Genomic DNA, 13190 nt, shown 5'->3' with positions numbered 1-13190 from the left:
GACAGAGTGGGCTTTATTGTTCCCTTTGAAGGCGGGGCTGTTTGCTATGAAGTCATCGTTATCTTCAAAAAGTGTGAGTCGTGGCGAGAAGGAAAGTAAGGAGAGACTCTCGAAGAAAAATCTTCGCGAGCCGCGAGCGAAAATACGTCGAGGATCATCTTTGTCTGATCTAGATAAGCTTCAGAATAAGGCAATTCTACCAGATGTTGTCAAGTCGACGGAGCAATGCTCTGAGTCGCTTCCACATTCGCCTGCTTTATCCCGAACAAACCTTCAGCTGGGCAGCAGTAGCGTGAGAGGCAGTATAGGTGATTTGATGAATATGAAGAAATATGGTGGATCCACTTGGAGCGTACGAAGTGAGACTCTGATTGCAAAAGCCGTGCCGTTGAGCACAGTAACGATGAAGCAGAATTCACCGAATTCAATCGAAAAAAGCATGGAGGATGATCTCGAGGACGAGTTGCAGGACGAGTTTCCGATCTCTGGAAAGGCATTAACTTGCGCTCAAAGAACTCAGAGACTCAGCAGACTGATCAAAAAGCAGAGGCGAATAATGGTTTTTAGTCCTAGCGTTCTGCAGAGAGATGTGGTAAGTCACCGTCGGTCAAAACGGGGATTGGTACATTATTTTCTACAGCAATAATTCGATATATTTGTTTAAAAATAAACATCAGCACCTATTTTTATTAACAGAATTTAAAATTGGGAAGTAATTTATTACTTGTAACGAGGTTAGAATTATATTTATTTTTTTTTAGTAACTGTAACTTAATCTTTCGTTCCTTTTTTCTATCTTCGTCTATAATTATAATTTAACTGAATTATAGTTTTTGGCAATTAATAATTAATTTAAATTACTTTTATAGTTATATATTTTATATTAAACTTACTCATTAACGTATAGACTGAATTAAAATAAAATGTTCAGTGAGAAATCAGTGATTATTTTTTTGTGATTAGAATTTATTGTGTGTTTTTCTGATAATTATCACACACTCTGTAAATATTTGCATTAGGAATTAAGCTAAGACGTTTTTAATATGTAAATGCGTCTTAATATTGATTACGTAGTTTTAATCTCAAGTGTGTATATTAATTTGTCATATATAATATAGCATATAATCAAATGTTTAATACAAGTAAAATAATTTAGGATCATTAGAAATGTTAGAAAAGATTCTTATATTTAAATTAGCAATGCAAAAAATTACAAAAAATTAACAGAAAGATAATTGAAAAGTAACACGTTACAGTTATAGATATTTCCCAATCCTGACTCTTTATAAATCATTTCTAGCTCAGTCTGTTAAAATTGCCTGTTTCAATCAGCGAGGTTTTGATAAGTAGAACCTTTGTAGTGGTTACGGGATGAAAAGCGAGCAAAAGGTATTCTCAACCATATTTGCACGGATTAAATACGCCATTTTACCAGTGACGCTAACAACAAAATGCACTGGTTTACACGACGAACAAGTGAGGTTACAAGAGTCACGCGTCCACATTTTTCTCTTGCCACTCGCGCCACGTACGCGCTTTATTTCTTGACGGATTACTAGCGAGACCACGGACAAGAGGGCAAAATGGAGAGAACCATTTGCTCAGCAAGATGGTTTATTTTATTGTTTTTATAGCGCGCCGAGCAGTACGACTCCAGACTCGATTTTTATTGAACCGATAATTTATCGGGCTGAATATCGACTCTATTCATGAGTTGTCCCTCTGCGATGTGCACGCAATCGCGATCGAAGAGAACAGCTTCCTTGATCTCATTGTCGGACAAAGAGAAGAGAAGAGGGATATATACTTCGTCGTTGCTTCTGTTGAATTCGAAACAGCTTTTGCCTTCGTGATGACAGACACTTACAGGACTTGAAATATTCATGATACATTCGCGTCGCCTATACGTTGCAGGACTTATTGTTAGATGCTTCGTATCCTACGCGCGCGGTCATCACGAGGTGTTTGCTTTGCCTGCTTGTTATTTGAGACGGATGCTAACGAGAGCATGTAAAATGAGAGCGCAGCGCGCGAACGTTCTCGTTCACCTCTGCATTATCGATGCCCCGTGAAATATTGCGGTAAATTCCGGTTGTACTCGCCGATGAAGTTTTCTAAACGTTCATGAAATACGAACAGTCATTTCTGTACAATTTTCATGCAACGAGATAATGCGCCGTAATTTAGACTGGTGCATTCTACGCTGTAGTCCCGTTAAAACATATTATTGGAAACGTTGTCGTAGATATCCGTCGTGCTATTTCTGCCGTGTAAAGTTTTCCCGTCATTTTCTGTAACTTCGCCTAACAGAGTCATGAACGTTACTTCGACAAGTAATGAGTTAAAGAAAACGCAATTTCGAAACGTGTGTTTCATGCAAATGTCATTTTGCCTATGTATGTATATGTCGTACGACGAATAAGTAATTCGGAGAGAATTTTTATTGAAGGCTTTTTCCTATATATAAAGTTATTTGATTTAAAATCAAGTGAATTTATTACATTGTCGAAAATGTTTGATTCAACATTATTTTGTCAAAATGTAAATTGCTTAATTATTCAACGCAGTACGATTAAATGGCTTTCTCAATTTAAAAGATTGTTTATTATCAAAGTATTTATCAAAGAACTCTCTCTCTCTCTCTCTCTCTAGCTTAATTTACTTTCAGTGTCGATAACCGTCAAATAGTCAATCGATTGTGGATTAGTCAATCTTATGGTTGCCCTAGTGCTCAGCTTACACGGTGTGGGTAATCCTCTGGATGCTCGTTAACGTTCTCGTTGATTGACTTACGCTATTAGTCGGTTGCAACAATGACAAATGAACTTCTCACCAGCGATTCAACTGAAACAGAAACGTAAGCGTGTTCTTATCTTCCTGCGCGATCCAACAGGGAGTAACACGTGTGTGTTCTAAATCCTTTCTCAACTGCATTCAGCTTTTTTTTATTTAATTTAGCAGTATTTACTTTTATATATTACTAGTAGGTCAACGAATACAATTACGTCTTGGAAAAGGTCCAAATGCCGTTGAAAAAGGATTTATTGTATGACTTCGTATCTGTTCTTCGGGTAACCGAGCGACACAGGCGGTTTCCTTTCAATTTGAGATTTTGTATTTACGGAGAAGATTATAAAAAGAAATTAAAAGCGGGGATCTTCGTCCTTTGAGGCAGTCCTATATTCGTTGAACCAGGCCAATTGGTACTGGTCCAAACGCTTTGGAAACGTTTCCTTTTATCCGTCTCGTCAAGCAAACGAGGCATCGACCCTTCCATTTGCCTCACCTTTTTATCTAGTCCGCTTCGCTTCCGGGCAAGTCGCGATTCTCGTAAAGATTTTTCCGTACGATAGTCTCAAAGATACGCGATCATCAAAAGAAGTGAATTCGAAGCTGCGATTCAATCCGGCGTCGTGTTCGAGAGGAACGAGCTTTTTCTATCAATTCCCATAATTTGCATCGCTTGCGAAGCAGATTGTAAAGCTGTTGAAATGCGAAATAAATTTTAATGTTACATGACGCTGCCATTTCCGTGATTTACTTGACCGGTATAGCACTCATCGATTTCCGTTATTTGTATATGTATCGCATATATGTGTACGTTAAGTCGTAAAATGCATCTCTAGGCAAGCCTCTTAAACTGTTAAATAAATTCCTGTTATTCTGTCTCTCTCTTTTACACAGACACAATGTGATCTAATCAGCGAACCGTCGTCGTAGTCGCGCACTATCGTGCGATTTTATCGTGCTCAGTTTTATAGCTTCTCTCTTACTAGCCAATTTATACATATAATTAGATTAGAATATATACATATATTTATACGATAGTTGAAAGCAGTAGAAAAAATTCACGCGATTCAAAGAAAAAAAAAGGAGATTAGTCCAACTGATACGAGTTTGACACGACGCAAACTACGATTCCTGAGCCGGCTATCATGAAACGTTAAATTACATTTTTCATCAGTCACGTTCTACTATGGTATCGTTCTAAGAGGGTAATCGGCCTTGGTATCATTTACGATAATGAGCAAGTTTATCACGTGAATTAATATTTCGGTTGACATCAATCTTGTTGACCATATATTTTGTAAACGGCAGTTTGCAAACATTTCAAGCTCGGATCTGCTAGTCTGATTCTCGAACTTACGACATCTGACGTACCGCGGAATGAGGTTAATATCCTATAATTTTCTCTCCTCTGTTCACGAGTTATTTTCCTTTATGACAACACTGATAAGATTAGTTGATAAAACAAGCACTGGGAAAAGGTACAGAAATATTTTCCATCACAATTCATTTCTTGTAACAACTTAAAGTCCTACCGTTTTGAATTATTAAAATATAATAATGTTTTCTCAATATACTGAAGGGCAAATTTGTCCTAGAAACGAGCTTGTAAAATATTTTAGCTTTACACCGGAAATTGCATGAGAATTGTTAATGTGATTCTGTTGCGACGACATTGTGAAGTTAGAACTATAAATAATTCTGTTTTAATTAAAATATGACATGAATAATGTATGATAAATGATATAAAATACTCTTATTGTCCTCGTAGAATATTATTTGAATACATTTACGAATAAATATTAATTATCTATAATTAATGTTACAAGAGACGAAGTTAAGTATACGTACGTAATATTACGAAGGACAAAAGTATACGTATGTAAAGTATATGTATGTAATTAACATTTAATGATACCTTTATTTATAATCTTTGAAGCTATCGATTAATCTCATTAAAGAAAGTCTTAATAAAATTTAGTGCACACACTATACACACTTACATATATAAAATACGAATCAAACATATAAAGCGATGGATGAATGAAGGACTTAAATAGAAGAAAATATGCCGGCTCTTTTTCATCATGAAAATGAAGATGGTAATATGGATTTATGTTTTACAAACAACAAAATTGTTGTCACTATTTAAAATGTGGTTAAAGAAAAAAATTGCAATCTACAAGAGTGCTGTTAGATGATTAAAAATATGTATGTGTAAAACAGTATTAATTCTTTTTTCTTTTGTGTAACAGTTCAACGAGTATATAGTTTATTCTGAAATAGTAAATTAGTATGTGCAATTTATATTCGGAGATATATATATATATATATAGTATATATTAAATATACGCGATCTTAAATTACTGTCATAGTTTTAAAGTACCATAGTTTATTAAATTCCTAAATGATTTTGTAGCTTAGATGGTCTTCATTTGCACACTGTCGCACAATTTTCAATCTGAGCTGTAGCTGGATAGAAATTTAGTATATCTCGGATAGCTTTATTTGCGCAACGAAGATTATCCGGCCTTCTTCCTCATTGTTCTTCGGCTCGGAAGAGATCGCCATTTTGCTATGGAATATCAGAGACATTTTGAACGTCAGATTCAGAATTCATGTTTATTCATGAATATCAAGGATATAATTAAAATCACTGTCTTTCTCTCTCTCTCTCTCTTTCACAACCGCATGTTCAAATACAGTTAATTGTAACAGTAATGGTTACTATTCCTTTTTCTAAACATCCGAGTAGCAAGTTTCTTTAATATTGTATTTTTATGAGATCCTTGATCAAATTAGTCGCTAATGAGATTTCTTTCTGACCATGGCTGGCCTTTTTTACTTTCTGTTATCTTCATTATCGCGTTTCTTTTTAACTAAATAAAGTACAACTTTTCTAAACTTTAATACGGATAAAATTTATTAAATTTATAAATAAATGTATTTAATTATTATACTATTAGTGTTATAAAATATTAATACAATATTCTTTTTTCTGTTACAGGTGAGTATTATAATTTTGTCAATTACCCCGATAATTGTACTGATACTGATGCGACATGCGACATTCCTGATTACGACAGGTGAGTTCTATTTCCACATAATGCTCTGCCATTAATCATTAGCGTATTAAAACATATTATTATTATTACAATCGTTGATATAAATATTTGCGCCTTTCAAAAATTTTCAATATGTAGAAATAACGAAAATGTGCAATTGCGTGCTAATAAAATACTGCGTTTGATTACATTATCATTTAAAGTATCGATTAATGATACAAAGCAAAGCTTGACTTCCTCTGCGTAAAATATTTTTTACTACAAAAGAATATGTAGAATAAAATTATATAAAATAAGCATAGAATAATTATAGGATATAATTATAGTATGTATTAAAAAAACTCGTAAGATGATTTTTATTAGTTCAAGTATCATAAATGTTAAATGTAATGAGAACAATATGATTTATATTATTGCCATTATTGCCACATATTTTCCTTCCATTATATTATACTCTTTGAAATCTTAGAAATGCACTCAAACTACTTACTTTCTGCTATTACGATCAGAACAATCACTGTTTAAGCGTGTGTAAAGCTTGACAACCGGCCATAGGTATTAGAATATATCGGTCGAGAGTGTGCAGAGAGAAATGCGTGAATACATAGTCGTGAGTGTATGCGCGACAAACGAAGCAAGGCCAACGATTAAATATTCATGAGACGTAGCGCAATATATACCTGATATTTACTTTTATCGTAGAAACTTTTCTTTTTATCGCTAATAATACAGCATTCACTATGAAATCGTAACGATTTTACATTTTAAAATCGTTGGAAATCATGGCAAATTTATGCTTTTACGTGCGAAAAATGATTCGCGCTGAATTTTTATAATTCCATGTCTATTCCGATAGCTTTCTGTCAGCTTGGTTGGTTACTTTTGAAAGATTGATTGTAATTGCCGAAGAATACTGAACATTGATTACAGAATAAAATCGCGATTTAATACCGACTATGAATCGATCTCTTGGGTAAATGTAGGAGGAAAAGGGAAACTAAGAAAATATTGACGAACATTGAAAGGGAGCATCGATAGTTTGATCCTAAAGTGCTCGCAGTTCTGAAAGGGGTCAACAGTGTCATGTAACCACCGTACAATGGTTCACTTAAATAGTTTCGAAATTTGATATATTCGGAGGGTAGCGTGTACGTCGACTAAGACTGATAAAATCCGCATTTTCTTCGTGTTACTTTAAGGGTTGCCTCCACCTTTTGTATACTCGCCACGAGTGAGTATCTTTGATATATATCCGCCTCTTTTATATCTTGAAAAGAAAACGAGGATATACAACATGTACAACGCATAAATATTTAAAAAAAAAACCGAGATACTTAGAAATGCTTTTACTAAATGAGAAATGTGCGCAAATTTGTGCCTAAAATAAAGAAAAAATAGAATAAAAATTTAAAATCAGAATAAAAAATTGAAGAAGAATATTTTAAATGTTAATCTCATATCTTTGTGTTGACGGGATCTTTACCTATTTAAGGTAATAGCAGTCTATATGTGTTTCAAAACAAGAAAAAAATAGCTAAATCAACTTTCAATATCGGGTTTGAAGTTTGAAGAATGGTTTTTAAATCCGGTATTATGAAACGAGGTCAAGCGTATTTCAGGGGAGTTCATCTGAAGAAGTACTCATGTTCGAAAAATTGGAAGTTTGCTAATCATTGCTTTCCAGCAAGCGATAGTGTAACGCATTAATCATGTCATCTTTGTTTAACATTAAGAAACGACAAAGAAGTAATGATTCACTACGTTACACTCATATGTGTCTCTTGCTGGAAATAAGCAAGATCCTATGCCTCTCACTCGGCGAAACGTACGGATCCTACCGATTTATCTCGCGCAATTTGATCGAAGACACATTACAGTGGGTACACATATTGGATTCTCCCTAATGGTAACTGTACGCGTAAATTCCATCAGACTACACTTGATGTAAACCGAATACACGAGTTTACTCTGTTTTACCACGTCGCACCGATCGATTTATCGAGCCTATAAAGTAAATTTAACGTAAACAGAGACTTGACATATGGTACTTTCAATTTATCTTAAGAAATAGTTGAGGACATTATCTTGAACGATCCAAATCCATCTTTCCCGTAACAATTTGTCAGGTCATTTGATCGAGGACACGGAATATCGAGGCGTTTTTTCCCCTTTTTTTTTTGTTGGGGACCCTCCAAGAGAAATGGCATGATTTTTTATTGTCGTCGTAATACAGTTACGGTGGGTTGCACAGAACACATAAAAGTTGACGTTAGCAATCAAGGTAGGGTCGGACCGTGTTGTTCGCGATTTTTGTGAATGGCTCGACTATTGTGGCAGACGAGCGTTCGCGATGGGAAGTTGGTAGTTACATCCGGTATCGAAAGAGCGACAGTGCGGTATATACCGTTAAATTCTAGTTGATTGAGGAGCAAGTAACACCCGAATGCTTTGAAACTAAACGAGCAAACCGGGCTTCGCTAGCCGTAAACACCTTGCGGCTTTGTGAAGCCCACCTTCGATATAAGGAAGGAAGGAAGGAAGGAAGGAAAGCTTGAGGCAACGCCGTCGTTATTACCAGAACCAATAACTTCCGTCGCGTTGCAATATAAAAGAAAACGAGACACCTTACGACCTGCCAACATATGTTCATAAAGTCAACGGTGAATATTTCCGCGGTAATGGCTCCCTTGGAGTCATACGTGAAGATTAAATAGGTAAAGATCGATATGGAACGAACTGATACGTTAAGTTACGAATGTATTTCTCTTTCTCTTAGAAAATCGTTATTTAAAATTATATAAAATCGCACGACACAATCCGCGTTACATGCACGCATGTCGCATATAATAATTTATAGATTTTATCTTGTATTTGATAAGTTATTTACAGTTAACGGTCGCGTGATGAAACTTTTGTATTAATGAGACTGATTAAAAAAGAATTAAAGTATCACGATATATATATATATATATAAGTGTGATCTATCGAGTTATAAAGACTTGAGAGAAATGGAGAGAAAAGACGATCTATAAGATACATCTATCGAACAACATTACGTTGCATAGCCTCAGCTGTTCGTTTTATTGCTGGTCATCGAGGAGTTCATCGATAACCTCGAATTGCCGTTACGAGAACTACCACGTAAGCATCGGACAGAGGCGGTGCTTTGCGAGACAATCGACCGATCGAACTAGAACAGAGCGACTGAGTGACCGAACTTAGACAATTTACTTGCTTCGAAGTAATCGGGAGGACGGACCATGTATTACTAGTTAACGTCATCAGTTAACATGACGTGTTTCGAACTGATCTCAACCTATGTAAATGACTTCTCGTAGGTCGTCGTCAACAGTTTCCGTAGCAAGATACTCGGGAAGCTTCAAAGATCATTTGATTAAAATTATCTAATTGGAATTCTCCCGAGGACGACGCATTTCTAGGCTTTACGTCTCGTCGATCAACCGACGAAATTATCGACCGATGGGAAGTTATTTTTGTTATTACCTTTCCATTCTCTCGCACGACGAGATACTTTGGTATGCACATTATCGGAGCGAAACTGAATATAACTCGTCCGATGGGATAGGTTAAAATCATCTGTTAAAGTTTCGCAACGGTCTCGGACCTCTCGGACCTCCAACTTCGATCGTCGCAGAAATAGTATCATCCAGCGACGGTGAGGTGGGAGGCGAAATCTGTAGATCTCGTTTTGAAGTCATAATGTTATTTCAACGAAATTATAATGCTTGATATTCTCCTCAGCTACGAGGAATTTTATTTTTGTTCGCGAATGAGGTTATCAAAAATCATTAAAGATCGTTCAGGTCCTATTTTCAGTACGGTCTCTATAATGAAACGATAGTTACGATATCGCTCGTCGTTAAGTCGACCTGACGTAGCCGCGACGAGGAATAATCTGTAATCGATAAATCTTTCAGTAGCGCGATTTCTGTTCCATAATCTTCTCCGACCATTTATCTGCTCCTCATTGAAATTCATTCGTTCACGAATACATTCGGTCCACACTCGTTTTGATTTGAATACAGCTCTTACATCTCGAGCGACGCGGATCACTGCGTTGCAACGCCGTCCGATCAGTACGCGAGCAAAAGAAGCCGTACGAGAAACCCTCGTTGTGATTTACGAGGTCGCGCGGAAGTTATGACAGGGGGCTTGTTCCTCATGCATTTAGTTCCCGTTTAATTAATGATTTTCGTCGAGCTGAGCATGCGCGCGCCTAGTTAATTCGACGTCTTTACGTCTTTACGATCGTTGTCTGCGTTCCTTCTCGCTTCATCTGCTACACAATCTTTTCTTCATTCCATCTTAGGAAATATATTGCATGTATAAAGTGTACGTGTAGCTCGGTGTGCTATTAATATTAATGAAATCCCCTTCGAAATTAAAATAATATAATTACCATGACTTTAACGTTCTCTGCTTTCTTCTTACTTTGCAAAGGAAGCTTAGCTTTACATTAATGTAAATTCCTTGTTTTTCATTCTGAAATTGTTTATCGATACGTTCATTTTGTAATAAATGATATCGCTCAGCTCTTTTACTCTCTGAAGATCTCATTAATTATCATTATGTCTTCACTGCTTCGGACAGCAGAACAAGCCCTCGCGCGCTTCGAGACAAGTTCTCTAATCGAGAACAGGTGTTTCCATGTACGCGCTCGCTTACCGAGGATTTCGGTGTAATTGACGGGCGTCGTCGAACCCACGCCCGATGAGCAACAAAGTGCAGACGAGCGTGGAGTCTTAAGAAGTGGAAAGTAAAAAGAGCAACTGACGTGAAACGAGCTCGTTGGAAGTGGGACGGTGAGATTTTCTCTAACAACACGTTCTAAGACTCGTGCCTTGCCGGAAATAACAGGGCGGCCGACAGTTGTCTTTCACGTTTCGCACATTTCATTTTATTCCTTGACTTTCTTTCCGCTTCTTATATTGAGTCTCTCGTCTTTTCAACTCGTCTCGGAGCTTCTCACGAACGTGTCTCGCTTTCTTGACGAGTCGCACCGATTTCATATGCTTTAAGTGCTTTCCACTGTAGGGGTTCCGAACTTCCGAAAATCCACTACCCATCGCGTTTTACCTCAAATTCTAATCCCTACACTCAACAGAGTTTCTCGCGCGTTTACTTCGAAATGATCGAATTGCATTCCCGTCGAGGAACATTTTAGTTTCTTTTGTCGCATTTGTGTAAGATGCGTTGTAAAGTTTCTCTCTCTCTCTCTCTCTCTCTCTCTCTCTCTCTCTCTCTCTCTCTCTCTCTCTCTATTTTTCTTTCTTTTTTGTTCAATTTATTTATTATTTTCTAGTCCCGAATAAACATGAAACTGAACGGCTGACTCGAATTTTCCAAATAATAGAATAAGCTTGTTGCATTTTGACCTCTTGGCCATTTTCCAAGCTGCACATAATTCGACCGTTCCGCTTGCTAAGTAATTGAAGGGGGCGTCCAATCGATCACGATCAAAATGCTGACTTGTCGCTGCCGGCAGACTGGAAAATAAGCGAGACAATTAATTGTCATCGGTCGGAAGCGAGAATGTCTAACTTACGATTCTATTATGGACAACAAACCTCGCTCGAGTTGCAAATAATGCAGCATTTGAATGACCGCATAGTATTTTTGCCCGAGTCCATTCATCATGCAATACTTCCGAGTATCTTGTATTGTTTTCCTGTATGAAAATTGGCACGGCATATTCATTTTTACTCTTACCTTTTTGAAATGTTTGTTGAATGAAAAGAGAGTGCTGAAATTAAAGTTGACTGAAAAAATGGTCATAACCATAAACTAAATTTTTATATACTGTTAAACGAATGCAAACAACTAAATGCCAATTCCCTATTGTATTGGTAGTTCATATATAAAGTAAGTTTAGTAAGTTTAGCATTTGAGATCACATAAAGCTACATTGAGTTATTTTTGGGACCAACAATATATTTTTTGATAAAACTATAAATATAATTATTACTATTAACGTTGTAGCAGTAATAAAAGCGGCCCCTAATAATTATTTCATCATGTAATTATATAGCCACAAATATTGAACACTTTTCTTTTATACGAGTAATTGGTATAAGAAATAAAATAAAGAAGGGAAACGGAAGAAGACGTGTGTAGATTTATATAAGAGCTTTCAGAAAGTTTTACTCGAAAATCGCGTCCGCGATTAGAGAGAGACAGAGATTGCCAGAACTTACTTACGCCTGCTTGCTTCATTTTCAAGACGGTTAATTTCCTCTGCTTTTGTAATTTATTCTTCGACTCTGTTGCAGAACAACTCACAGTACTTCGTGTTGCTGCACTGTGCTTCCGACTTTACCTCAAGCCGGAATCAAGTAGAACGTAGTTTCTTTTCCTCTCTATTTCTCTATCTTATCATATTTTTCTTTTTTATCGGACGCTCCCATATTCTTCAATCGCCTTCCAAACTTTGGGTTGACCGATTTTCTATTTTATAACCGATATTCAAATTTTGTTTGTACATAGCAGCGAAGATCTCTATACTCAAGTACGATATTTATCCGCTATAAGCCAAGCTCCGTTTATACTTATACTTTTTCTTTTATTGTCGGAAATTGTAATATGAACGCGTTCGAGAAAATCAGCCTGAGGAGATCCTAAAGGAACTTGCAATACCTGTGCTCTTATAGCACGAATTATTTCTATTTTAGCTATTTTATTCCTAATGAATGTATCGAATGTATAGAATATATCTCAATAATGCAATTTGACAAGCTAAATGGATTGCATAATAACCCAATTGTAGAAAATAAACGCTCGTGGCTGTTAAATCGACTAAACCAACCTGAAACCGACAACGATGATAAATAAAGCGGAACCTACAGCACAAATTTAGATAAAAATTAATGACTGGCTTTGATAAAGTAAAACGTTACCTTCACAGGTTTACGATTAATTATCCATCTTTTGTGAAAATAAACAATCATTTCAGATGCCTAAGTAATAACTGTCCCACAACAAGTGGCTATTGCTTTCGGCTTTATAACCGGGTTATCAGCTTCATCGATTGCTTCGTCGACGAGTAATTAATCAACTACGATAAATTTGATTTACATCTGTACGAGAAAATTTTATGATCTTGTGTGTGTTACACTCTCGAAAAGTATATAAAAAGTTTTTTACATCGTGCACGAGTTTATGAGAAAATATTATTCTTTAATTTTATGGATAAACACATTTCCATCTTGAGTTTTATGCTTCCTAGGCTGCATGGAAAATGCATCCCGCAGAAAAATGCAATCACACAGCACCGAGCTATAAACATAATGGGTTGTCACCCGTTTTTTTTTTTTTTTTTTC

At 36.2% G+C, this 13190-nt stretch overlaps 1 protein-coding gene across 1 annotated transcript in view; it reads left to right on the top strand.

Moving 5' to 3' along the window:
• The window catches only part of LOC108773627 (uncharacterized), a 61540-nt gene extending 49324 nt beyond the window's left edge, over positions 1 to 12216 (top strand). Inside the window, exons 17-19 of the mRNA XM_018539492.1 lie at positions 32 to 592; positions 5795 to 5873; positions 12143 to 12216. Of these exons, the coding sequence (XP_018394994.1) occupies positions 32 to 592; positions 5795 to 5873; positions 12143 to 12216 (714 nt within the window). The remainder of the gene's footprint in view (positions 1 to 31; positions 593 to 5794; positions 5874 to 12142) is intronic.
• Positions 12217 to 13190: the final 974 nt, after the last annotated feature.

This window comes from Cyphomyrmex costatus, unplaced genomic scaffold, assembly GCF_001594065.2.
Source record: "Cyphomyrmex costatus isolate MS0001 unplaced genomic scaffold, Ccosl1.0 scaffold216, whole genome shotgun sequence".
Classification (NCBI taxonomy): Eukaryota; Metazoa; Arthropoda; class Insecta; order Hymenoptera; family Formicidae; genus Cyphomyrmex; species Cyphomyrmex costatus.
This window is presented reverse-complemented; position numbering and strand designations above follow the sequence as displayed.